General features: G+C 42.4%; 3 protein-coding genes across 8 annotated transcripts in view; 2 read left to right on the top strand and 1 right to left on the bottom strand.

The window, feature by feature from the left end:
* Positions 1 to 20578, top strand: part of LOC120955999 (probable G-protein coupled receptor CG31760) — a 75636-nt gene extending 55058 nt beyond the window's left edge. For 3 of the 6 annotated variants that reach the window (XM_040377316.2, XM_040377315.2, XM_049610685.1), the window contains exons 12-15: positions 167 to 453; positions 2199 to 3944; positions 10123 to 10538; positions 15546 to 20578. In XM_040377316.2, the coding sequence (XP_040233250.2) occupies positions 167 to 453; positions 2199 to 2286 (375 nt within the window). In that variant the 3' untranslated portion in view covers positions 2287 to 3944; positions 10123 to 10538; positions 15546 to 20578. Of the gene's footprint in view, positions 1 to 166; positions 458 to 2198; positions 3945 to 10122; positions 10539 to 15545 lie in introns of those variants that run through there. The other 3 variants (XM_040377314.2, XM_049610686.1, XM_040377318.2) reach the window with 3 other exon arrangements.
* Positions 20579 to 22431: 1853 nt separating this feature from the next.
* On the top strand, positions 22432 to 23466 carry LOC120958579 (uncharacterized). The gene is made up of 3 exons (XM_040381480.2): positions 22432 to 22599; positions 22772 to 22954; positions 23038 to 23466. The coding sequence occupies exons 1-3, from the start codon at positions 22551 to 22553 to the stop codon at positions 23253 to 23255; spliced, it is 450 nt and encodes a 149-aa protein (XP_040237414.1). The 5' UTR covers positions 22432 to 22550; the 3' UTR covers positions 23256 to 23466.
* A 15-nt stretch (positions 23467 to 23481) lies between these two features.
* LOC120958578 (uncharacterized) lies at positions 23482 to 24652 on the bottom strand. The gene is made up of 2 exons (XM_040381479.2): positions 24395 to 24652; positions 23482 to 24181 (listed from the first exon to the last, which is right to left on the bottom strand). The coding sequence occupies exons 1-2, from the start codon at positions 24465 to 24467 to the stop codon at positions 23778 to 23780; spliced, it is 477 nt and encodes a 158-aa protein (XP_040237413.2). The 5' UTR covers positions 24468 to 24652; the 3' UTR covers positions 23482 to 23777.
* Between the last annotated feature and the right edge of the window lie 1348 nt (positions 24653 to 26000).

The following is a 26000-nucleotide window of genomic DNA, read 5'->3' as shown; positions in this document are numbered from 1 at the left end:
CTTCACTTAACCGGACTTTTGCTATGCATATTTTTCTCTCCTCCTTTTTTCCACCTGGATTTGTGCATCCAATCGGAAAACTCGCCTCAACTCGACCGGCACCATCCTGATTGCGGCCAATCGGACGTTTGTGTGTGTGTGTGTGTGTATGTGTTTTTCCCAAAAGGAAGAAATTCAGAAACTCGCTGCTCAAATTGAATTCATGAAAATTGTTCACATGGAAATGAACAATCGCCATCTGAAGCCGAAACCGGGCGGCTACTTTACCATGAAAAGTCCGCTCGGCAAATCGTTCGGCGGTGGCGCCGGTGGTGGCGCGGGCGGCGGCAGTGGCAGCGGTTCGCACCGGCACAAACACACCAAGGACGACTCGGTGAAGGAGCACAGCGGCGTGACGGAGGATGGACACAGCGGTACAAACAGTTGCTACTCGGGAACGGCCAACTCGATCGGGTGAGTTTTGTGGTAGTTGTTTTGTTTTTTTTTTTTTAATGGTAAAAATCATCCCACCTCTCTGAGTCCCTTTCGCTCTTTCTACGTTCCCCGAATTTTTCCCTCCAGCGGGTACATGCCTGTGTTCGAACACAACCACATGCGAGATTTGCAACGAAATCGAAACAACGCAGGCAACGTCAAAACTTTGTTACACTTTTTGCTGGGTCTTGTTTTTTTGGGTCCATCTGGTTTGATGTCCGTGTGGTTTGCCGTTGTGGCGAGAGACTGTTGTTTGTGTACGTTTCTGGCGGGTGGTGGTGATTAGTGGACACATTATTAGGATTTGCCTGTCGGCTAACTTTGTGCTCCCGCAAGGGCTTGCGATCAATGATGATTTATTTTGGGAAGTTTTTCATCGTTTTGTATCACTTCTGGGAAAGGTGGAAGAGATTGTAAGGATCGAGCTAAATTGCTTATGGGCTGTTTTTCTCTATATTTTGATGGAACAAACATTATATAGCGTTGTTTGTGTGAATATCTACGCTCAATTCAAACCAGGCACTGATTAATTCCATCAAACTGTTATCCTGACACGCGTCATCGCTAACGTACGCAGCCACTTTCTAGTTGAAAAGTACCAGGCGGCTCCATGGCTCCATGATTGTTTCTGACTACATAAGGAAAATTACTATTATTATGTATTGTTCAATTTGATGAACATTTATCATAAGTGGAATATTAATGACTTACATTAACTTAATTACACTATAATTTCAAACACCCTGCATGTATCCAGATCTATAAAATGTTGTTTTTTTTAAGATTCTGAAAATAACATTTCAAAGGTTCATCATAAGGTCATCATTGATTCGTCCAACATTTTACATATGTCGATAAGTTGTGCTCTTTCCATTAGGTGTTATTGTCTTGGGAGTGTGTAACATTTTTTTTCTTTATCTAAGTGTTTGTTTTAAATAGAAAATATTTAACATTCTTGGTAATTTATCTCTTGAGAAAATTCCGAGCTTCATTTTGAAGGGTTGTAAACCTATCGTTTACATAAACATATAATATGTAACTTATAAGTTATCTACTAAAAATATCATTATTTAATTTTATTCAACGGGCCAAAAACGCCAAATTGCTTTTAATTATTTTTATTCTGTACACATTGGGTTCTTTTATGTTGTTTAGTTTAATATTTCAAAACTAATAAATTATGATCAAATAAATATTTTGAATAATGCAACTTTTTAATAATAATTTTCAATAATTTTTAATAATTGTTTTCCACATTTTTAAGATGTAAACAAAAAATATTAACAAGCAATCATTACAGTTAATAAATAATCACCAGTTAACATTAAATTTTCGTTTCACATTTGAACACAAAGATTACCACAGTTTGAAATATATCGTTATGATGTGTTTATAGTTTGCCCAATTTGTTTTCATTAGCGTTGATGGGTTAAAAGTTTTGTTTTGTTAATTTTATTTGGCAGCAATCAACAAAATTTGATTACAGTCGAATCTAATAATGCAGCATGCATGCACCGACACAACGTGATAAAAATGATTTCATCCGCAGTGGCCGACCTGCTTTGAAGTTGTTCGCTACGTGCCCGAGTTAAGCAATCTCGGGTGCCGCCACACTTCCACTATACACGACGGGACGGTGGCTTGTTTTCGTTGCTTTATTTGCTTAATTTTCTCACCCATCGTTTTACCACCCTCCCTTTCTGCTTTCTTCTACCACACCGCAGCTTTACAGCGCAACCGACCACTACCACCACCACCACCAGTACGAGCACCGCGGCAAACAACAGCAGTGGGCTGACCGAGAAGGTATGACAAGGCAACCGAGATGGACAAGCAGGAATGGACGGTAGCAACCCTGCCAGCCCGTACCATTCATCGTCCAATTCTGCCACGTACACGGCAACGGACAGTACGAACCATGCCGGCTACAGCATCAACTACAGCGTCACCCAACCGGGCTGGGGGAAGCCTAGCACTGGCAAAAACGCACACCAGCCCGGTTTCAATCTCAACAGCATCAACAACAACAGCAACAACAACTGCAACCGTAGCAGTAATAGCGGCAGCAACGCAAACAGCCGCCCGTGCACCTCCCGCCACCAACCGGCGGTGGCTGCCACTAGCAACGATCACGATAACTGCAATAATAATCAAAGCAAGCTATCGCCAGTGCAACCGGCTGGTGCGATCGTGAAGGGGGCGCCCCGGGAGGAGCCCGATAATCGACTGAACAACAACCACATCGTGCCAGCACCGGCAGGGCCATCACCGGTCCCGTCCTCGCTGCCGTCGCCGTCCGCTTCGAGCAGAAGCGTGCCGAGGACGGAGGACATCTCTATCGGGGCCGCCGATTGCACGACAACCGTCGATACGACGACCGATACGAGCACACACACCACCAGCGATACCATCGATCAGCGGCTGCCCGTGTACGTATGAGATGGGGGGCGGGGGCTGATTGAGACCGGAGGCACCGGTGAAGATGAAACCGAGCCCAACCGCCACTCGAGATATAACCCCCATAACGCTTCGCTATTGTTGTAACCCCCATCATCCCCCAACCCCCGTGTTGTCGTGTTGCGGACAGCGTGAGTGATGTGCAGGACGCCCTCCGCTCCAACAAAAAAGGAGGGACAGAACATAAATCCTTCAGCAACAACACGACGAGCGCGCATTAAATATGGCCGAAGCAAGAACAGCGACCCGGTTTCGCAACATTCCTCGGCACCCAGAGGCACCAGAGCGTGCGCACACACACACACCCCCCTGACCGCACGTGATAATGAAGAGAAACAAGTGACACGATGTCAAGCGAATTACATTACCAGCCATCCTGAGCCAATGGTTGCAAATTCTCCTGGCATTTGCCAAGTGTTTTTTTTTGTACCACACCACTGTCCGCTGGTGGCAGCAGCGGCTACCATTACGCGCTGACGCGGTAAGAGAGTGTGCGTGCGTGTATGTGTGTGTGCCTGTTGGGGTTTTTTTTGCGTGTTTGTTATTACTGCCAACTACCGTCTGTTATGCTTGTTATCTGTGTATCCGTCCGACTGACGAGGGGGCCGGACCACGGACCATTTCTCCCTCTACCGCGGGACTGGCGGTGGTCATGTTTTATGCTTAAGTTTTCACGCTTCTCCCGCCCTCCAGTGCACCGGAGGCAAGTGAGAGAGACAGAGAGAGAAAGAGACAGAGACTACGTGACAAGGGGAACGTGTTTGCTGTAGCTAGGCAGCAGCTAGGATGATCTGTTGTTCTTCACCGCTGCCGTTGTTTAGTTTTGTGCGCCGTACCCACAGTGCAACGGGAGAAGGAAAACTGACACCCCGGGACGATGATTTATGCTGCGTGCTGCGCGGGAAAGCGGACCACGGCACGGACATTGATGGAGAGCGATCCCGCCTCACAACAGCAGCAGCAACAGCACTTGCAAAGAACCGAAGCCGTAACGTACGCGTCTCGTCTCAAATGTAAGTAGTGATAGCAAGTAGCAAAATTTGAATAATCCCAACATAGAACCGGGACACAAACGCAAGCCACAATTCGTTCACTGAAAGAGGGAATTTGATCGCAATGTAGTTTGGCTTTCGCATGTAACCAAAACATAAATTTTGTCGTCTAACACTGCAATGCCGAAGTTCTTACACTTGTTTCAAGCGAAATTTACAGGGTTTTCCCGGGGGTTCTCATAGTTGTGGGACACTTCCTAGACTCTTTCACATTGGAAGTGAACTTCATACGTTGGAAATTGAACTCTATGGCACCCTTTTTGGACGGGCTCGTCGGAAACTCCTATTGGATTTGGCCAAGAAGAGTATTTGAGAGAGCCAATTCCCATTACAATAAGTTTATTTCATGCAAGAAAGAATCAATCAAAGTATCCCACAGCTATGAGAACTCCTGGAAAACCCTGTATGCATAGTAAATAGTACATTTTAGTTTACCATTTTCTGGAAATGTGTGCGCCACTCCTTTCAAATAGAGATGGAAGTATTTAACATAAAAAGTAAAGGTAACTAGTTACTTTTCCATGAGTAATTAGTAACAGAAACTAGTAGCGAATCGTCTGATTGTTGTAATATAACAATTTATTTAAAACTACTAAAAAAACTCATGGGGCTGTCCCATGGTACAGTTGTCAACTCAAATGACTCAATAACATGCCTGTAATCGGTTCAAGCCTAGAATTGACCGTCCCCTCGTATCTAAAACAAATGACTAGTTAAAAGTTCTTCTTCTTCTTTGGCACTACAACCATTGTCGGTAGCTAGAGGCTTGCCTATACCACTATTAGACTTGGCTTTCAGTGTCTTATTAGTTACCCGTAGCAGGATAGACAGTCCTACGTATGGGCAGGCACGGTCCATTCGGGACTTGAACCCATGACAGGAATGTTGTTAAGTCGTACAAGTTGACGTTTTACCAGTTACAGCAAAACATTCCCACCTATACTTTCAACATCGCTTGGTTAAGCTAAATTGCTTACTATCGAAATTGTTTCTTATTTTCTTTTTTACCCCGGATTGTAGTCCGTCTAGCCCTGCCATCCGCCATTAAATTGAGCTGCTTATTTATGACTTATTGGTTTACCCCAATAAAGCAGTATAGTCAGTACAACTTACAGTCGGGAGTTTGACGCTTGTTGCTATGTCCTACCCTTCGACGAATGTTGCACAAAAACATTCTTCTTTACGATATCTTAACTAAGCAAAATCGTAAAAACCCGCCAAAGCACATTCAATCAAACTAACAAATTGAAGTATTTCTCTCCAAATACGTGTTTTGCAAACAATCAAACATTTATCTTTATTGTATATCCTAATAACTGTTTTGGCACATATTAAATACTCCCTAAAATCGATTTAAGTATAAAAATTCATTTAACAACGCCCAATTTATCGTAAGCGCAGTTAATTTGGCAACAAATGAAAAACCTTTGCGTGAAAGACAATTAAAACAATAAACTAGACACTTCTATATAACATTCAAAGTGCAAAGTGACAAACATTCAAACACAAGCATTGACATAAAATTTCCTGCCGTTCTAAAAACAAGCCATTATGTAGTCCAAAAGTTTGAGATAAACTTTTAATTATTTATTTTAATACAACATATCAAAATAAATACAACAAAATAGTTTAGGTAGGTTAAGGCGCAAATTACTATAATTTGTACAAAACTTTTAATCCTTCTGAAGCCAACGATGGCGTCCAATACATTGTTGCGATTCCTTGGCGTAACTCTCTCGCCACAGTCTAACACGCGCCAACCGTTTGAACAATTTGAATAATTGCCCTCAGGACGGCTCGGCACGCTGCCGCTTAGCTGAACCGTGGCTAAAAAGGGTACGGTTGAACAAACATTGCACGCAAATGGATGGAAGAGGCAACGCGTGGGTGACCTGTGTAGTACGACATTTAAAAAAATGAGAGTGAACACAAAAAAGAAGGAGGATACTCTGCCACCTCCACCTCAAAGAAAGCGACCACCAGTCAGAGTGGGATGACGGAAACCTCGAAATGGACCGGAAACTTGACCAAGACAAACCCTCCGAGTCCGTCGGGAGATTAAAGGATTTTTCAACACACACACTGCTTATGCACGATGGGACTCTCTTAACGAGTGTGTGTTCACTGTGCACGGTGATGCTGATGGGAAATTACAGACACGTTATGGTTGAATTTATTTGTCCTCGGTTCACTGGACGGTGCTGAAGGGGTCCCCGTTGTAGGGTAGAAGGACCTGGGAATGCATGTACACATCCTCCCAGGTCCGAGCACACACGCCGGGTTGGGGCACCACTTGTCAGATGCACAAATAGATTACAGTGCAGCTCGCAGTGAAGGGCAGAAGGATGCTGGTAGCTGGGAAACATTAGAGAAAGATGCGGTAGGCGTCGGTCTATTTTTGTAAGGAAATAAAAAAGAACATCCTTCTGCGATTCGAGGACAGACTGGCCAGGAATGAAGGGCAATGGTAGGATAATGAAGCTTTAAATTAAAGAGCTCGCCTTGATTATCCAGCTGGTGAAGCCTTTGCTACACGTTGAGAAGTGTAGTCCGTTGTTACGGTTTAAGTGTGGTTCGCCCGGCAGGTGTGCACTTAGTCGTAGTGAGGATAATTAAAATGGTTTCTACATTTAGCTTGCTTCAAAATTTAATGAAGTGCTATTTGGTCAAATAGAGCCCGAAGACACGACACCATTTCAGTTGAAATAATAACACATTTTCACGGAGGTATTATTGGGCAACTGAACATACCTTGTTAGTTGATGCAATTGTGTAGTATCAAAATTACCGTTAAAGAATTTACATTCAGAAACGAATGGACTTGAGTGGAATGGAATATTCTCGGTGAGAGGGCAACTACGCCATAATCAATAGATTCTCGAACAATTTGGAACTCCATTGTGGTTCTGTCTTGTTGTGGATATTGTATGTGTCTTCTATGTGGATATTGTACAGATGAACACTGGTTCAAATTTCATCGCGATTTCGTGTTAATTTTAGCAAACATTCAACAGCCGAGGAGGTGTGATTCATGCACCTTTTTTCATGCAGTCAATACTCGACATGAAGGGTTGCAGGGCTTCTCTTTTTATCCCAATACTGCGGGACAATTTCGTGAATCTTTCTTAAATAATGCCAAGATTGTAGCATGATGCTAGAAAACGTAGGCATTTGTCGATCGTTAAACTCTTCCGAACTTCGGAAGGTGGTTTAAAAGATAGACCTGCCAGCTCCTACAAGACCAGACGACATTGATTCTCATGTGGATCGTCCTATGTTAACATTGATAAGAGTATTATTCAGTTGCTTGTAGTAATCAATAGTTCTTGGGTTGTTATTCCAAAGAAGCAAAAAACGTTAGGCGTCATCCATCAATTACTTTACGCAAAAATTGCATATTTTCGATCCCCTCCCTCTATATTACTTAACAGATTGAGAAATTGGAAAATTACATAACAGATTTTGCAAGAAATTGGATTGGTATTACACGTGTTTCCAGCGTTACAGTTGAATCTCGTGCCATTTGCTTCGAATCGCGTGTCGTCACCTGCAAATCGCATGCCACTATCATCAAATGCGTGCCTTTACAATCGAATGCGTGCCACTGGAATGCAACGTTTCTGATTACTGACGTTACGGAATGCTTACGATCCCTTGGTAAGCTTATTCGTCCATCCGTCCGTGGTAACCAAATTCCGTCGTGGGTTCAATCCTCTTATGAACTGGCCCCCCTAGCAATGACGGAAAATGCGTACATACATAGAGAGTAGCGAAATCCTTTTTAGGCCAGCATAACCGTAAGGATTATTAAGTCATGGAGAATAATCGTTTATTACTCATTTGTTATTCAAAAACCAAAATTTTCAAACATTTTATTTTTGCGACACAAAATTTTAAATCCCACTTTTTTCTATCTAACAAATCGTAACGTTTAACGACCCCCCTATCGGCGTTACGTAATTGATTAATGACGCCTTACGACTTCCAGTTGTGGAAGTTGGAGCAAAAATAATTATTAGAATATAGGTCCACGAATTATATTGATTTCTGGTTTCTGGTCAACTGATCAATTTTTCGTAAAAGTCTATGGTCTGCTTTTAAGATCTATGTTTTCGGTTTTGCTTTAAGATCTATGTTTCGATCTATTGCCTTACTTACCTACTTATCCGGCGCTACAACCGCTTTGCGGTCCTGGCCTGCCTCAGAAGTGTCTGAAACCGCTCACGGTCTCGCGTCTTCGTCTACCAATCCGTTATCCCGGCCTTAACGGCAGACGCTTCCACGCCATCCTGCCACCTCAATTTGGGCCTACCACGCCTCCTCTGTCCCTGTAGGACAGCCTATACAAACATTAGGCGATGGGATGGTTCGTCCGTTTCCATGCGTACAACATCACCAGTCCACCGGAGCCTGACGTGCTTGATACGCTGTACGACAGTGAGGTAGGACGTACTTCTCGTATAGCTCGTCATTATAACAGTTCTTCCAATGTCCTTCCACACACACGGGGCCAAGTATCTTCTGAGCATTTTCCTCTCGAACGCAGCTGAGAGGGTTTCGTCAGATTTGGACAGTGTCCATGTCTCAGAGGTGTATGTGAGTACTGTTACTATACAGGTACTATATAGTCCCAGCTTCCCGTTCCAGCAGGTGAGCTGATTTTTCAGGCTAGAAAGATCAATTGGCAGCCAGCATCCTTGCTCTACCATGCTATTGTCGTTGCTGACCTTTGACCTAAGATAGGTGATTTCTGGGACGACTTCAAAAGTACGTCACGCCTACATAGGTTTCGATTATTTATAGTTAGAACCGCAGGTGTTGAATTTCCTACCTCGTATTAATTTTTTGGATGTCTTAAATGTCTTAAATACCAAACTCTACTTCATAATCCTAATCTCATAAGCTCCTAAGTAGACAGTCTTCCCAGTAAATTGTTTATTATGGAATATGAGTAAAACTATTATTTAGTTGCGTAGAGTGAAGGAGGTCACAGTGATCGATTTACGACATTCTAGCATTTCCTTTTTGAATCATACCCGAATTTATACTCAACAATATACAAACATACATACACCCTTATCTTAATGATTACCGAGAACGATTTAATCCAAACCTCCCCAAAAATCATGAATCTTGTGCCTTTTTTGCTGCTATTTCAATCAATCAACCTAACTGACCAAGCGGCTGGTGGATCATAAAACTGTAGACGTTTTATTCGTACATCATGCAACGATAAATTTATACGACTGTATGCAATAAAATCGGTCGGTTTGTTCTCTTTCCCTTCCCCATGGCCGTTTGTACATTGATTGGGACATTCTCCAAAAAAAAATAGGAAACAGACGAATGTATTCTGAAACCCATTAAATCCGTTTGACGCTGACGATAGCAGATTCGATTATTTAATGTTATTGATTTACTAGTCCCATAGGCCACGACCATTGGTGGAAGTGATTTTTGTAACGAAATTTTGACATTATTTATGTAACATAAAAATACTATCTATTAGGTATCAGGATAATCCTTACACCTACACCTCTTATCACTTCTGACTACTCGAAACAAACCGAAAGTTACACAACAACTGCAACCCAACCCACAGCTGCAATCAAAACGCAATTTAAATAATTACAATTCCAATGTAACACCAACCACTGGGCACACCATACCGGCGTGCTGGGCGTGGTGTTGCAGGATTGACCAACATCCCACTCGGGGACCAATCCAAGCGCCCAACAACGCAACGGGCAACTTCCCCCAGGGGGAAACCCTGCTCAAATGGTGTGGTGCTGTTTTTGAAAATTGTTACTTCATCGCTTTAGAATTATTGTCACCTCGGCTTCGTTGTTGGCTTCCCAAAAAGGGTGAGTGCGAGTTTTGTTTGACGTACGAAATGCTCCGCTCTCACCCATTCAAAAAGACACACACACGTACAGAACTTTTCTTTCGTGTCCACTTTTCCCTTCCGTGGAATAGTCCCTTCGCTGTTGATTAGTTGCAAACTAGTTACGTTGTGTACGTTGTTGCTGCTCCTTTCTGTGTGCTGTGTGCTGTGTTTGCCGTTAGTTACAAACTCGTGCTTTATGCCATGTTTTACATGAAGCCTTTTCTCTCGCCATCCGCTTTCTTCTTCCTGCAGGCTACAAAAGTGCCGGGAGAATGCTAACAAGTGTTACGGAATTATGGTCGACGGTTCGTCACCCCGGTCCCCGGCAGCGGCATTTGCTCAACAACCGACCCTTTCCCAATAGCTACACCCACCGGTTCGGCAGTACAGCAGTAAGGTGAAGCCGACGGTGAAGTGACCGTAAATGAATCAAAAGTGAACAATATCAACTGGGAAGCTGGGAGAAGGTGGTTGGCGAAACACGGCACAGCAAATGCTGCTCTGCTGGAATGTTTTGTTCTGTTCCCCCCGTCCTAGCGATCCTGCTTCCGGGAGAAGAGGGGCAGAACACAAGCGAATCCCAGAACCATCCCGGAAACACAGGAAAGGACACAGCTGCAGTATCGCGCCAGGATGGGCCGGGAAAACGAGAAAACTTTCCCATCAACGTGAGTATCATCATCAATCAAACTAATTAAAATTTAAATTACCAACCAGACCAGGGCATACTGGGCAATGGGGGGGACCAGACAGCAGCACCGATACTCGACGGGTGTCACAGTCGCCCATCTGTGTACCTGTTGGCAGCGGCTGCGTCCGCAGTCTAGGGACCGGGTTTGAGAATTGGACCATCGATCGACCAAATCGCCTCTAAGATTGTTGCCCAGCCCGCTCCGATGAGCGCTTGTTGCAGTCGTGGAGTTGGATGACTTGGCTCATCGGGATTATCTGCCGGAATTTTGTAGGGATATCACTCATCCGTATATTAAAAGCAATCGAGCCAAATCCGTTCTGATGAATCGTAAAAGAGAGAGAGAAAAAGTATAGTCAACCAAGAAGCAGCGACAGGGATTCTAGCATTCCACGAATTATGGTAGCGATACCAGACACTAATAGGCAGCGTAAAAGCTTCCCACTCTGCTGCGCGTACTTAATAACGTCGCAAGTGCAATCATTCACAGTACTTGGTGCATACTCCTCCACACTCCAATTGTGTCCGCGTTGTTTGTCCACTCCATCATCGTGCATAACCCACACAGCGGAATTCGGAGGATTACTTCGTGGTTAACCGTGCGGGATACGCTTGTCACAACCCTTGACACAATCTGTCCTTAACAGTGTGTCAGCTACGGTTGCGTTTGCGGCGAATCGTACTATCGCTGTACTATTTTTTTTACTGCCTTTCTGTTTCAATAACGGTCGTTCTGTGGCTCTACAGGTGGTTTCCCGGGTCCAATACGATGAAATCAATCTATAGCCGTGGCGGACTGACAAATATCGATACAGTGCATAATATGGTCCAGGATATGCGATACCATCGAGGCAGGATTGTCAGGTGTAATGAAAATTATGCAAATTCAAGCAATCATTATCAACCCCGACCCGATGTATAATGTGCATCATCAGTGTTGCTAATCATGTGAATTTGATCATCCTGAATGCATTCAGCACGGTTGGTTATAATCAGAATGGTTTTTTTTCTTTTGTTGAAACATCTGGCGTTCAAAAACGCCTGTAATGCAATCAACTTTTGTTTGTAAAGCTGTGCCTTTTGGGTCGATTGTATGACTGAATACGATATGTTTCTTTAACAAATATTGGGGTTTCATTTAAAAATGATCTTATTTTCCCATCCATAATGCCACTTCAGACGATTCCATGGCCCAGTTCTTAGCAGTTTTCATTTAACAAACAATAGTTTTCATTTATTTAAAGTTGATGTCACAAGAAGAGAGCAACAAAAAAGCCATATTACAGTCGAAGTTAAAGGACTTGTGCTAAAATCCCTTTAATGTGTTTTCGTAAATCGGCTCAACTTTAAGGCAATTAACTCTAAAGCCCGATTTTCAAGCTCAAAAATATTACTTGGGTAGTTGGGGCATCTTTCTTCGTTAAATCCCAACTATCAACCACGGCCAGAGAAATATTATATTTGATTGTTGGTATACTGTGTGCAGAGCCGTAGCGTGGTATGGTGGCGCCCTTGGCAAACATACATAACCGGCCCATACAGGCTTTTGGGAATTATTGCGTAAGACCACCCAGTTGGGTAGTCACAGTCCTTGCTACGGGGGACGGTCCATTCTAGACTTGAACCTCTGATGGGCATGTTATTGTGTTTTGAGTGTTGACGATTGTACCACAGGACCGTCCCCAACTTTGCTCAGAAGCGCCCTGAATGATGTTTTATCGTGCAATTGTATTATGGACCTTGGCGGTGACCAATCCGGCCAATACGCTACGCTACGGGTCTGACTGTGTGTTTTATTCGCCATGAACCAATTTTGTCGATCCTCTGCACCAGAGATGTCAAACTGGTGGCCAACGAGATCTTTCGGTGTGGCCCGCGATTGCTTGATCCAATATTTATTTGTAGAATCATTTCTACTTCTACAGCAAATGTCAGTGAATTCCGAACACCTGAAACATGAAGAGATGTTCAATTTCGCAGATTTCTCTACTAATTGTCAGACCATGCCACGTCATAAATCCTTGTCTGGTGTTTTATCGTACCTTCTTTCTTATGCATGCATTCACAAAAAAGAAGAATAACAAACACTATTTATTTTGATAAAAATCAATATTCAAATCCGGACAATTTTATAGTAAAATGGTTGAGACAGTTATTACAATTGTGTTATATCCCCTTAAAATATTGTGTTAAAATTGTGTTGTTAGCAACAAATATTTGATGAATATTTTTTAAAGACAAAACTCGCATTTTAGCTGCAATCTCATACAAATGTATATAACCCGGAATGTGCGGAAGTATGTTACCCATCTGTATGTGGATTTGGAACATTTTTTTTTATGCAAGGTAGTACTCAAGGTACTTGGTGACAAAACAAGTAATTTCTATAAGAAAAAGACTTGGAAAAATTAACAAAGTCACTCAACCAACAGGAGGAACAGGAACATAATCAACCAATGGAATTTTTGTCTTTATCTTAACTTACCTTGTTTGTTGGCACAAAACTATGGAAATTTTGAAAATATCGGACGTCTTTGGCTGATTGAAAATAATCTAATACATTTTTTACTTTATTTTGCGTCAAAGTTTTAACTATTGCAACGTAATTGTTATCCAAAAATGAAATGAAAAGAACTGCTAATAATAATATCATTAAAAAAAACTACTCTGCGGCCTGTGCTACTATTTTCAATAGCATTTTGGCCCGCGGGGTCAATTGATTTTGACATCGCTGCTGTACACTTCAAATTTTTAACTATACACCCAACAAATTCAGGAACACTTTTCTTCACGATGTAATTTCTTTTCAACCAATACGGAATCGACCAAGGAAATGTAGTTTAGTGTAGACCAAGTGGAAAAATGATTTGCCACTCATACCATCGACAACATAAGAATAACATGCTTCTCACCCTTCTCACAACCAGCAATAACTCTCCTACATATACCCATTATAAATATGCATTACATCAACATTTTAACGCCTTACTGTACTGTGCCCAGACGCGATCATCCCCATGCATCAACAAACACCACAATCCACAACACACACACACACACATACACATTTTCGCTCGAAAAAGTTGTGCTTTTAACTTCTCTGTTCCGGGTTTTCACACGCCCAAACCAACAAACAATTCCATTGTTATGAATCCCAAACTTCCCGGAACAGATCCCCGGAACCAAAAAAAACCCGCCCCGTACCTTACTCGTACCTCAAAACATGGCATACAGTTCAATACAACCCGTCAAAGAGGATGAGTTTTCATTAAATTCCACTCACGCGTGGTATCCGCAATGCCCCGCAAAAAGTTGTTGTGCCTCTTTCCCTCTGTTTCCGTTTGATTCAGAAATCAAAACCACCCTTCGCCGGGGGGGGGGGGTTGCCCGGGGGTGATTTTTCGGAGGTTTTCGGAAGCTTCAACGGATCGGCGCCGATACGCAAAATCCGGATACCATCAGGGCGGCTCAAGTTGCCATATACCGTCTTCCACTTTGCGTGTGTGTATGTGTGAGTGTGTACGTGAGTTATTTTATTTTTTTTGGTTTTGTATTGCTGTAGACTTCAGTTAGCCTCCAGCTCGGCACGGTCCAATTTGGTTCAAATTCCCTGGTAAAGCTGTAATCGGATTAAAAGGTTACTCAAGCCTTAATGCTCCCGATAGTGCTCCAGAAAGAAAGGGGCAGGAGAGAACCTAACGGGTTGTTTGGGGCTGAGCCGTGCTTATAGCAACGTTCAGCCGAATGGCTCAGAGATTTTGGTATTAAGCGGCAGGGCCCCGAGAACCAATTAGAAGGTTTTTACAGCGATGGGCACTTCCGGCAACTCGTTGCGTGCCCGCAACACGTACAAACGATATTAAGATCTTGTTTAATTTAAACTCGTGCGTATGACTTGACACTACAAGCTTTGCACCACTCTTTCGGCGTACGTTTAAAAAGGAAAGCTGCTACAAGTTTGCTTTTATTGAACTTACAGAAATCGCGATGTAAAAGAAGCGATGTATCTGTCTTGTTAACGTCATTTCATAATGCGATGGCGTCTGTTTGAACTTTTTCTTCCACTTTTTTGATCCGTTTGGGATTTGAAGAGCTTAGGGGGAAACAGATGAGCACTTTAGACCTTCACTTACACATGCCCTTCTCTTGTGGAGGATGGAGAGACATACAATTTTAATGAAACGATCTACATTAATGTTTAATCATCTCTGCTTGTTGCAAACCGTACTTTCCTCCTCAGTTATAATTGTTTTACATCTGCTGATTATGATGTGTAATTAAGGCAGGATACACATTCATACCGTGAGCAAATCTAACCTTTGGAATTTATTTAATTAGAGGTTTGTCTTTTTTTTAACGAGTTCATTCACATTCAAGAGTATTTAGAAAACAATTAATACAGGGTTTCTGGCATCGTCAAAGCGTTATCGGTCGCCGTAAATACTGTTTTTGGGCGACGTAAACCCTCAATTGTTACTATTATTTTCAATTATTCATATTTTATATATAATATAAGATATATTTTTAATGATACGGCCAACCAAGCCGTCCTTACGAGAAATAATAAAAAAAAAAGATATATTTTACATAGAAGCGTGTTATTACATTAACGAAGCGTATTTTGTCGTCCAATGTGGTCAACGACAGATAAGTTCCGGAATTATTCCTGTAATGTAGTAGGACCTTTATAGCTCCTTTGACTAACAATTGTTTGAAGTAACAGATTTTTAAAATCATTCACTTTTTGTATTCTTTTCCTTTTAATGTCTCTTTTACGTCAATGAATCAATCCGATCGCTGAACCTATTCCGCTCTTTAATCGGCTTTTCTTGTCATTTCTAGAATAAATGACATCCCATTAAGAGAATAAGATACATTAACCTTCTGATGCGCTTGATTTTCACTCCAGAATTATTACCATACCATCTACTGCTTAAGTGAATCTCATCTTTTTTCCTGTATTTACTCTCCCCGATTTTCACAGAATAAGGCATTACACTGAAGAGACAAGCGGAAAGCAACAGCATTAATGTACTGAAGGCAAAAATTATGACGACACTCAATTCAGTTACTATAACCCCGAGGTAATGCAGAGCCAAGGCCGTTTTTTCCAACCAATTCGTTCGTTTCACGCAATACATTTCAATTTCCTTCTCCAAACGCCACCATGAAGAAATAGAAGTAGAGGGGAAGGCACCCATCAATCCGCAGGCTCTAACCAGCGTCAACGGTGAAGGGAAAACATCGGATACACCCTTGCTTGTGCATTACTGGAGCTGGACGGATAAATCGATGTTGAGATAGCGACTCCTATTCCCACCATCCACTGGCGGGGGGAGGCAACTAGAAAAGGTCATTTAATTTCCTACGAAGCAGGTTAGTTGGCGGAGTGATGTTGTTGTTGAACTTGCCAAAAAAAAAAGAAGCAGTTCGATCTTGTCCATCTCGGTCTGTTGTAATGAGTTTTGTCGGACGACATTGGTGAACGCATGGTAGATGTAGAAGAAGAGTGTCGTAGTGTCATTCATAGGATGAAAGCTCCCAAAATACCTTTTTTGTCCAGTGCGATGAGTGCGTTTTGAAATGTAGCCAATCTCGGGTAGAGAGAGAGAGAGAGAGAGAGAGAGAGAGCGAAAGAGATAAAAATCACTTACCACGCCCCACTAGGTTAGGAGTTGCGTCTATTCCTGCAGCTCGGAGCCACCACCGCAAACGGCAAACGACACACGCGTCAACACTGCGCGCTCCATAGAATCCATGCGATTCTTGGTAATTTCCAAAGCAACGTGTGGGCGCTTGGGTGGCAAAAAAAAAGAGCGCACGGAAAAACGATGCAGCATAGTGATTTCCCTACCATGCTCGCTATAAATAGCGCGGTAGCTCCAGAATGCAGCCCTGGAGATGTCGACCCACATGGAAGGACGAGCAGTTGCAGTCCCAGCCAGCACCGAACCCAATCGCGCACCGATAGAGAGATGACGATGATGATGATGATGATGATGATGATGATGGTGATGATGTGGAGAAGATGAAACCCCAACAGGAAGCACACAGTGCCCAAGACTAGGGGAGAGAACGAAAAAAAAACAAAAATAACACTAACATGCACCCAACACAAACTATCGTCCTCGACAACGGGACAGTATTGATTGCGAACCGTTCTGATAGAAAGAGGATGAATGAACAAAAAAAAGAAGGCATCACCCTCTGGTGTCATACGCACGTGCACGGGGGTTTCGCAATTATTTTTCGCACTTTTTGTTCGATTTCCCACTGCTGTGCTTGTCGGTGGATGGCAAAGTTTTGATTTCATTTCGCGCCAGCTCGAGCGGAAGGCATGAACCTCGCTTATGGCAAACATTGATCAATGTTTCTTTCTTTTTCGTCTACTTGCTTGCACTCGTTTCCGCTGCGCCACCTGTTGTTTATCAAAACAGCTTGTAACGTTGTGTTTAGATTTTCGGTCTATATTCGGACCAGCAAGGCTTGTCAATTATTTCGATGACATTTTACCTACAGGAAACGAACAACCGGTGAACATAGTGCAGCATAAAGTGCTGAAATTACGTCACCTATCTAAAAGATAAGTGCTCAATGTCTAAAAGTGAGCATTCTAGATGGAAAAAAGGAAAGCACAAACACAAAACAACCAAAAATGCTCTACTCAAAAATAATCAAAAACAATGCCACTGACACTGAACTTTTAGTGTGATTGTTAATAGAATAATGAATGTACATGACACAGAAACAGAACAAAAAACATTAAAGAAAAGAGGAAATAAGATTAAAAGACTACATAGAAGAGAGAAACGCGACATCGCACACGTTACAATATACAAACAATCGTTCAATGTGTTTAGGAAAAATCTATTTAGAAACGCATCTAAGATGTTAATAAGAAACGTAAAATTAAAATGAAAAAAAAACAAACAAACAAAACAGACGAGAAAGATAAAGTGTGGTAAGGTAAAATAATCGATAGAACAATATACTTAAAAAAGAAAAAAACAAAGCTGTACGAAAAATATAACTAGACGAGGTGAACGTTACACAATGCAAGCAAGCATTCCCTTAGAGAGAAAAGAAAAGCAAAAAAAGAAACGGAAAACAACTGAAAAACAACTAGAACAATGCAGCAGCGAAAAGCAGAAGAATGTGTTTACTACTAGTGCTAAATAGCTAAATGGTGAGTGTTAAAACTTCAACTGTATAACAGTTTCAATTACAAGCATCTATTCACATCTATCGTTCCGTTTTGAGCATCGTGTCGATATATATGTGTATGATGATCATTTAAATGCATACACAAACACATACATACATACACGTAAAGTTACACAAACACACACGCACGTACTGACAAGGAAAGGAGAGAGAGAGAGAGAGAAAGACGAGAGAGAGACAAGAGAGTAAATGGAACGAGAGTATAACAGAATGGCGTTTTAGTACACTCATTTCAAATGATCAGTTTACACCTATTTTACAGTATAAAATGTAATTTATATTTTTATAAACATCAAGTGGTTGTTATTATTTAATTTGTTTGTTTTTTTTAACTACATTTTAACTGCTAATTACTACGTTTTATGTTTTCCAATTGGAAGCATATCATTCCTGTTTCTTTCCAAAACACACCTGCCTTGGATGTACTAATAACTGAAAAGAACAACCGCCAAACGTGGTTTTGTTTCAAATTTTCCATCACTTTCCCCCACCACGCCCCACCGATCTCGGTTTATTTCTTGCAACCACAACCTCTCCTTCTCCCCTTGCAGCCCCCAAAGGGGAAAAAGCGGGTGCACGAGGCAGTGGCAAGTACCTCCCCGCCAACATCAACATCGAACAGCAACATGTTTGGAAGCAAACCGCGTACCACTACTACTGTCACCTGCATGTGTATGCTGAGCCCATTGTATGGCATGGCAAGGACGAAAGTCGGAGCCAACGGATTTTTTCGAACCATTTTCCCTCCCTGCTTCATGCCGTGGGCTTGGCTTCTCCCTTTTCTTCTCCCCCTTTACCAGCGCGTTCCAGTGTGCTTGCGCTCACACTGAGCAGCTGTATAATTTACTGAGTTCCGATGAAAATACCTGCGTTTTGGCAACTATTTATCCCCGTTCCGACTCGTTGGTGGAATGGCGTGTATATCAATTTTATCATCACTCGCAACACAACAATCCAGCTTTGGAGGTTTGTTGCTCTTTGTCACCCTCTCGCCCCTCAGCTTAATTGAAGGGAAAAGGGTTTGTGCTTCTAACGTCCGCATTTAGAACTTGTGTCCCAACTTGTGCAGGATAAGCAACGACACACATAAAGCATAAAGCTTCCCGGCATGCAGGCTTCGGTTGCTTGCTTCAAAGTTTCCGAAATTCCAACAGTTTCTGCAAGACATACATACACTACCAAAAAAAAATACGCTTGTGAAGGAAAGGTAAAGGGGAAGAAAAGGGACCTCTGGTGTACAGCAGCGATCGCATCCGGTCCGGAGCCTAAACAGGGCCGAACGCCAACCAAACATCACCGCCACGATGCCCGCCCCATCGTTGAGGAGTCGTGTGGGGCGATGATGCGGGAAAGTCATATGAAAATTTGGAAAACAAACAAAGCGCATCAACACAGTGTGAACACAGCGTTGGAAACGGGTTTGAAGCTTGCCGATTGGAGGACAATGTCTTCTGTTGCTCTTGAAGCAATGTGCTTGTCTTTAATGTTGTAGGCAGTTATTTATTTTGTGTGCCATGTGTATCAAGCTAAGTTATATCGCTTGTGAAAAGAATAATACAATGAAAAGGCATTGAAAAAGGAACTGGAAAGAGTAAAAGTGAAGTAAAAAGAAAAGAAAAACTGAACGAGAAAATCATTCCACACAACAAAGGAAGGAAAGGTGCTTGAGATAAAAGAACAACATACACAAACAAAATAAGACAGCAAAAGGATACAAACACAAAGAACAAAAAACGCTAACAAAATGTACACAAAACAAAAACAAACACACATATTCACCTTAGTAAGTAAGGCTGCAAAACATACAAAACAATAGAACTGTGTATTAACTGTGGCTGCTGCCAGCTCTACTAGTGACAATGGTATGTGTGTTTTTGTTCCGTTGTTACTTCTCATACTAACAGTACTTCGGGCGCGGGTCAAATCCGTTTGAATATTTGTGAATATATGTGAAGGGGGCAGACAGTGTTTAACTTTTAAGAACAATGCGTTTTTTATTTGTTTTATATAATACATAACTCATCAACAAAAACAACAACAGAGAGAGACAAAACATAAATGTTTAGCAAATGAAGAAGAGAAAATGAAACAGACAATTAACATGTTCTACAATCAGAATAATCTTTACACCCTTCGCCCTTGTTGCTATCAGTGTGGAGGGAGGAAAATAAAATAAATCGACATTATTTTTTAAACTATCACAATTAAAATCACACTTTTCCCGATTCAATCTCCATTTTATCGCTATCATCGCTAACCTGCTGACACTGTACAGCTGGTGTACTGTTTTGCTAACAAAAAAACGCGGAAAACTCCACCAAACGGTGACGATGAAGAGAGTAACCCTGCCACTTTTACCAGGAAAAGCTGCGTGTGCTAGTTTATTCAAATAAGATTTAAATAAAAGCCGGAAGAAGAAAAATAGAAATAATAAACAGATAATATAAACACATAAATAAACACAAACTGCAAAACATACAAGAAATAAATCCCGAAACCCCCGAAACGGATGTTAGCAGTTAAACGTACATAACCCATACACGTCTGTCCCACTGTCGTCACTCTTTTACTCTGTATTCGACGTATAAAAAGAGAAGCAAAAGAAACGTAGATTTTGTGGATCACTGTTACCGCTAAAGCAAACAAAGTGAAAAACAAACAAACACGACAACAAAACAGCAGAGCAGCAGAACAAATAAAACCTAAATGATATAAACAAAAAACGAAACTAACTTCCCCTCAAGTGTGTAAACTATATTTGTACAATAAATTCTAAAACCTATAAGAATGTAACGAAGATGTTTTTGTATTACAATTCTTTCTCTACCTTGGTGTTTCGCCCACCGTTCGGGTTCGTTCTGGGGGAAGAAGATTGATGTTCACGAGTTGAGCAAGGTATGTAACTTGGTCTAGTAACGCCACGTAACGCTGCCAAGTTGCCCAGTGTTACCACAAGCCATGTCGATCACGGAACTGATACTGAACGGGTACTAGTGGTGGAATAAGACTTGAATTGATACAAATACTGGAACTGATCCTGAACCCCTACTGGTTCTGGAATTGATCCTAAATCCATGCAATCCATCTCGATTTTGGAAATAATTCTGAAACCATAAAGATCCTGTAACTCATGGCAGTCGTAGTAATTTTTTGTTTATTTATTTTTATAGAGACTTTGAGTCGATTGGCCTCATTCGCCTCTTTTAATAATTTAATTAATTCTACACTTAAAATCTAACATTCTTCTTTATACCTTACCTTATACCTTAAATTATCTTCTACCGTGTAGACTCGGTTTACGTTAAATCTATTATTGTTGATTTTATTTTTTTAAAAAATTGTCTGCTATAAATGTGGTTTTGGTAAGAGTTCTTTATAAAGGTTAGCAATACGAATGAATTTTAAAAGTGTGCGCTCCCTGTCTACTGTCGCTGTCTGGTGAGAGGATGGTGTGGTCCAATTTGCAGGTGATGCGTTCCGTAGTGTATCCATGGCATTCGGTTAAGATGTGGCGGACGGTGATGTCGACGCCACAGAAACTGCATAGGCGTCATCCATCAATTACGTAACGCAAAAATAGCATATTTTCTACCCCCTCGCCCATAGCAGGATAGTCAGTCTTACGTATGGTGGCATGGTCTATACTTGGGGCTTGAACCCATGACGGACATGTTGTTAAATCGTACGAGTTGACGATCCCACATTTCATACCAGTCTATAATTTCGTTTCGTCTGAAATTGGGAGTCCAGGAGTCTGTCCATTTCGCAATCGGACAGGGTTTTCCCAAACAAGTTATTTTAACCATTTTACGACTCCTTCCCTTACTCTCGCCCCCAATAATCATTCTCCCAACACTGATTCTAGCTCAATTACTCCTCCAACATGATGTTCCCAATCTCATGGTACATAATTTGTGACGATATTTTTTTTTATACGGGCGCAATGGATAAAAACGCACACGAACGCAAATGTATTAAATTCACTTCACTTTCACTAAGAAAAACTGTATCGATCACGCACTGAACACCACGCTTTCCCTCAGCTGCTCAAAGGCTTACTGAAGAAAGGGCGCTTGAGTGGCTGCCTGCCATTATTTCTTCCAACGATAAGGTTAAACAAATACGATAAAACTGTGGCCGAACAGAATGACTGCATCGGCCACGATACAACAGAAGCAGAAGCAATATAAGAAAGCACGTGAGCAACAGGTGTTTGACTCGTTTTTTGGTGGTCACTGTAAGCACGCTTTGTAAACAATCATCGCACTGTGGTCAGCGTGCATGGAGCTCTGCGGTCATGCGTGTTTTACATTTTAAAAAATAGTATTCCAAAGGATTGAATTTTAGATATCTATTTTATTTCATGAAAAGCTAAAGCTCATTCTTTTTAAAATCGTGTAACCAATTTGATAAAAAATAAGAAAACTACACAACTGAGTTGTATTTCCAGAGCATTTAGACGATATTATTTGGACAATTTCAGGATAAGAAGCTCTCGCGAATATTTTAAAAAATATGTTCGTATCTTTTGTACCCACATGCGTGCTAACAATCAAATTTCAATAAATTGTTACGAAAACTAAACTTTAAAAATTCTAAATCCTGAACTGTCAAACTCCTATGACCACTGTCGCGCCCAGCTCACCGTCATCATTCCTGCAGGTGTGTGATCGTTTGTTTACAGCCACAAATCTCAAGCAAAGCATTTTCTCAATTACTTTACCACCTTATCGCCTTTCAGTATTCATTAAGCTTCCCAACGAAAATGAAAACATTAGTAAATGTGCTACTCGTCACACTAAGCATCGGTTCCGGTAAGTACTCCACCGCAAAGAAGGAAGCGAAATCGGGGCACCCCTGCCGATCGCAATTCAGGGACGCCCGCCTAATGGGAGTGGCCCGCCCGACACTCAATTACGCACTGCCCACATATAGACCATGCTAACCACCTAAAAACCCGTTTGTTCCCCGTTTGTGTTTATGCAGCCGCTGCCATCCGGTGCTACCAGTGTTCCTCCCAAACCGATCCGAAGGGAGTCGACAACTGTGGCGCGTACAAGGCGTTCAACAAGACGCAAAACATTGCGATCGAGTGCAACAGCGATGAGTCGCACATGCCCGGCTCGTTCTGCATGAAGGTGGTGCACCAGAGCCCGCGAGGATTCATCTGTAAGTGCAGTGGGCCGAAAAGGGGAGCTGCATCTTGGGGATTCGTTTAACCAAAAAGGCTCCTTCGTTTTGCTCTTTTCCAGGGGATGGCCGATGGCGTCAGGTCATCCGGCAGTGTGCGTCCGTCTCGGAGACGGGTGTTACCGGAGTGTGCAACTGGGGTGTGTACGAGAACGGTGTGTACTGGGAGGAGTGCTACTGCGTGGAGGACGAGTGTAACGGAGCACCGGGTTTGAAAGCCACCTCCTTTACCGCCCTGTGCCTTGCCGTGTTGCTGTTGGTGGCTAAAATTGTATCGTAGACGCTTATTACCCCCTTGGGTACACTGCGTTCCCTTCATTCCATCCGTGTCTCCGTGGTGAGCTTGCTGCAGCTAAGGAACTGTTTCCGTCCATATGAGAATATCATGCATAACATTCCACCTGTAGATTGTGAATTGTAAGTTTTAACGTTAACAAACGATTTTTTTATACACAAAAACGATCAATAAAAGGTACAATTGTAGTAAATAATTGCTTCTGCGTGAGTTCGTTAGTTTTAATTAAAAAAGTTTATTTCTTCATTTCATAAACTTATCGTCAGCGAAAACAGACACACACAAAAATGCACCTCGAATACTGACGGGAGATTCAATACACGGACGGAATGTAGTTAAGCTTCGGAAGTATCGTCGTTGCCTTTCCATTTCTTCTCTTTTGCTGTCGCTTGACTGCTCTCTCTCCCGCTCGCTCGCTCTCTATATCGGCTAAAGGCTACAGCTGAATAAGGCTCCTATGGCGTGCAAAATTACACTCTATTTCCCCACATCCAAGCAGACATTGCTCTAAACGAGACGGAAGAGGCGAACCTTCGAGAGGATCAGAGCAAGCAACGATGCACCCAGCAACAGTAGCCCGCCCGGACCGTGCAACGAACCTGCATTGCAACCGTCCTTGCTGTTGCAGGTACAGTACTCCATGAAGATGTTGTACGTGCCGCTGCGCATCAGGCAGAACCGCTCGTCACCCTCAATGCCGGGCTCGCCCATAAACGCACAGCTGCGGAAGTATCGCCACTCGCCGTTAACCTTCTGCCGAATCTTGCGACACATCGTGGCCTGTGCCTCAGGCAGATGCTCCTTCCGCTCTACCTGCTTGCAGTCCGTGATCGAGAGCGTACTGTTGTCGAACGGGTCCGCACACTTTGGGTCGGAATCGGAGCGACACTCCCAGCATTTGATGGCCAGTCCTGTGCGTGGTAAGTGTTCAATTGAATTAGTAAATTGTATATGTACGATCGTTCGAGTGGGACTTGATCCTTAAGCGTCAACATTTTAAATTGAGCTGTTAATGGACTATAAATTGTAGCTTCTTTCAAAAAATCAATCTGACCCATCCGACAACGAACGGTACGGTTACCAGCGCAGGTAGACAGGTGAAGCTGATCGTAAACAATACACACCCTTTTGGACGCCGAAACTCAGCAGCACCACCACCAGACTGCACGCGATGAAGTAAACACTTCGGGATTGCATCGTAGCTATTTGATGTTGTATTTGCTTTATTGCTAACACGACGAAATACACTTTCACAGTGTCGTTGAGGCAATAAGATCGTTTAAAAACACTACACTTAACATTAAAATAAGGCACCGAGGAATGAAGCTGATTGATTCGCGTTTCGAAAACAATTTGGACGGCAGATGATGCGATCAGTTTGACAGCGCCCTCCGTGTTTACAGTGGCTGGTTCAAAGTTGTCATACGTCTGTCAATGTATCGACGGGTAGGGGAAATTCAAATCGCTTTTGAATGTTTCTGTGTACTGGCAACTAAGAACAGGCAGACGGTCTGCTCTGCCCTAGCTCTACCGGCCGCACCCTTTGCATTGGCAATTTAGGGTGGTGGCAACGCTCATCCGTTGCGATTTTATCGGACGAAATTTATATGGGCCAGGGCAAGGCTGATCAGATGCGATTTTATCGGACGAAATCTAAATGGGATTTGACCGATAACGTCGGACGTGCGATTCGTCGTCCGACGTTACAGGGTTTTCCGATAGTACTCAAAACTGCGGGACACTTTGATGCATTGGCGGGAATCAATCGTAAGACTGCGGAACTAGGCTTGGGCAATTTGATTCTTTTCAGTGAACGCGTGCGATGTAGTTCGTTCAGTATGATGAACTGACCGCGTGCGGTAGGTCAGTCGCTCAATTGTAGCTAAGTACCATTTTTTTAAATATTATGTTTAATTTTATCGTGATTTTAATGCAAGAACAAAAAGTTATTGCTTTTAAGGCTGCATTTTTAATTATAAATACCGTCAGTCCGAGATACGCGGTTCATACATAACTAGGTAACTAGGTTTTTACATTAAACCATTTATGTATCACAATTCATGCAGAAAATTTGAAAATTTCTGGTTTTTAAGAGGCTCTAAATTTTTTGGTAAAACAGTAATTTATCTTGCATTTGAGAATCCTTTGAGCCAATTATACTAATTGCAGAGGCTCTAAATTTTTTGGTAAAACAGTAATTTATCTTGCATTTGAGAATCCTTTGAGCCAATTATACTAATTGCACACAAGAACTTAGAAAACGTAGCTCGAGAACAAACTGTATATACTTAAGTTGATTTGTAACGAAAGCTAATCTAAATGAGTAAAATCTACAAGCTTTCTTTTTTATGTTGCTGTGCGCTTAACGAGTTCTTTTTGTGCGACTGAACTAACTGAACGCGCTTGCGGCAGTGTGCGGCAAGAGTTCTTTTTGTGCGACTGAACTAACTGAACGCGCGTGCGACAGTGTGCGACAAGAGCTCTTTTTGTGCGGTAGTGTGCGACTAACCCCACTGAATACGCGTGCAGCAGTGAGCGACCGAACTAACAGAACGCGCGTGCGGCAGTGTGCGACAAGAGTTCTTTTTGTGCGGTAGTGTGCGACTGACCCAACTGAACACTCGTGCGGCTGTGTGCGAATGACCCATCGGCTATGAGTGTTCTTTCTCACTCAGAATGGGGTCAGTGTGCGGCAGGAGTTCTTTTTGTGCGGCTGTGTGCGATTGATCA

The sequence above is a fragment of the Anopheles coluzzii genome, chromosome 3 (assembly GCF_943734685.1).
Source record: "Anopheles coluzzii chromosome 3, AcolN3, whole genome shotgun sequence".
NCBI classification, from domain to species: domain Eukaryota; kingdom Metazoa; phylum Arthropoda; class Insecta; order Diptera; family Culicidae; genus Anopheles; species Anopheles coluzzii.
This window is presented reverse-complemented; position numbering and strand designations above follow the sequence as displayed.

Excerpts from the sequence above, each read along its gene's own strand:
- LOC120958579 (XM_040381480.2), top strand. The coding sequence starts at position 22,551 with ATGAAAACATTAGTAAATGTGCTACTCGTCACACTAAGCATCGGTTCC. Across the intron at positions 22,600-22,771 it reads CACACTAAGCATCGGTTCCG|CCGCTGCCATCCGGTGCTAC; the intron begins GTAAGTACTCCA and ends GTGTTTATGCAG. Across the intron at positions 22,955-23,037 it reads GAGCCCGCGAGGATTCATCT|GGGATGGCCGATGGCGTCAG; the intron begins GTAAGTGCAGTG and ends GCTCTTTTCCAG.
- LOC120958578 (XM_040381479.2), bottom strand. The coding sequence starts at position 24,467 with ATGCAATCCCGAAGTGTTTACTTCATCGCGTGCAGTCTGGTGGTGGTG. Across the intron at positions 24,182-24,394 it reads GAGTTTCGGCGTCCAAAAGG|GACTGGCCATCAAATGCTGG; the intron begins GTGTGTATTGTT and ends TACCACGCACAG.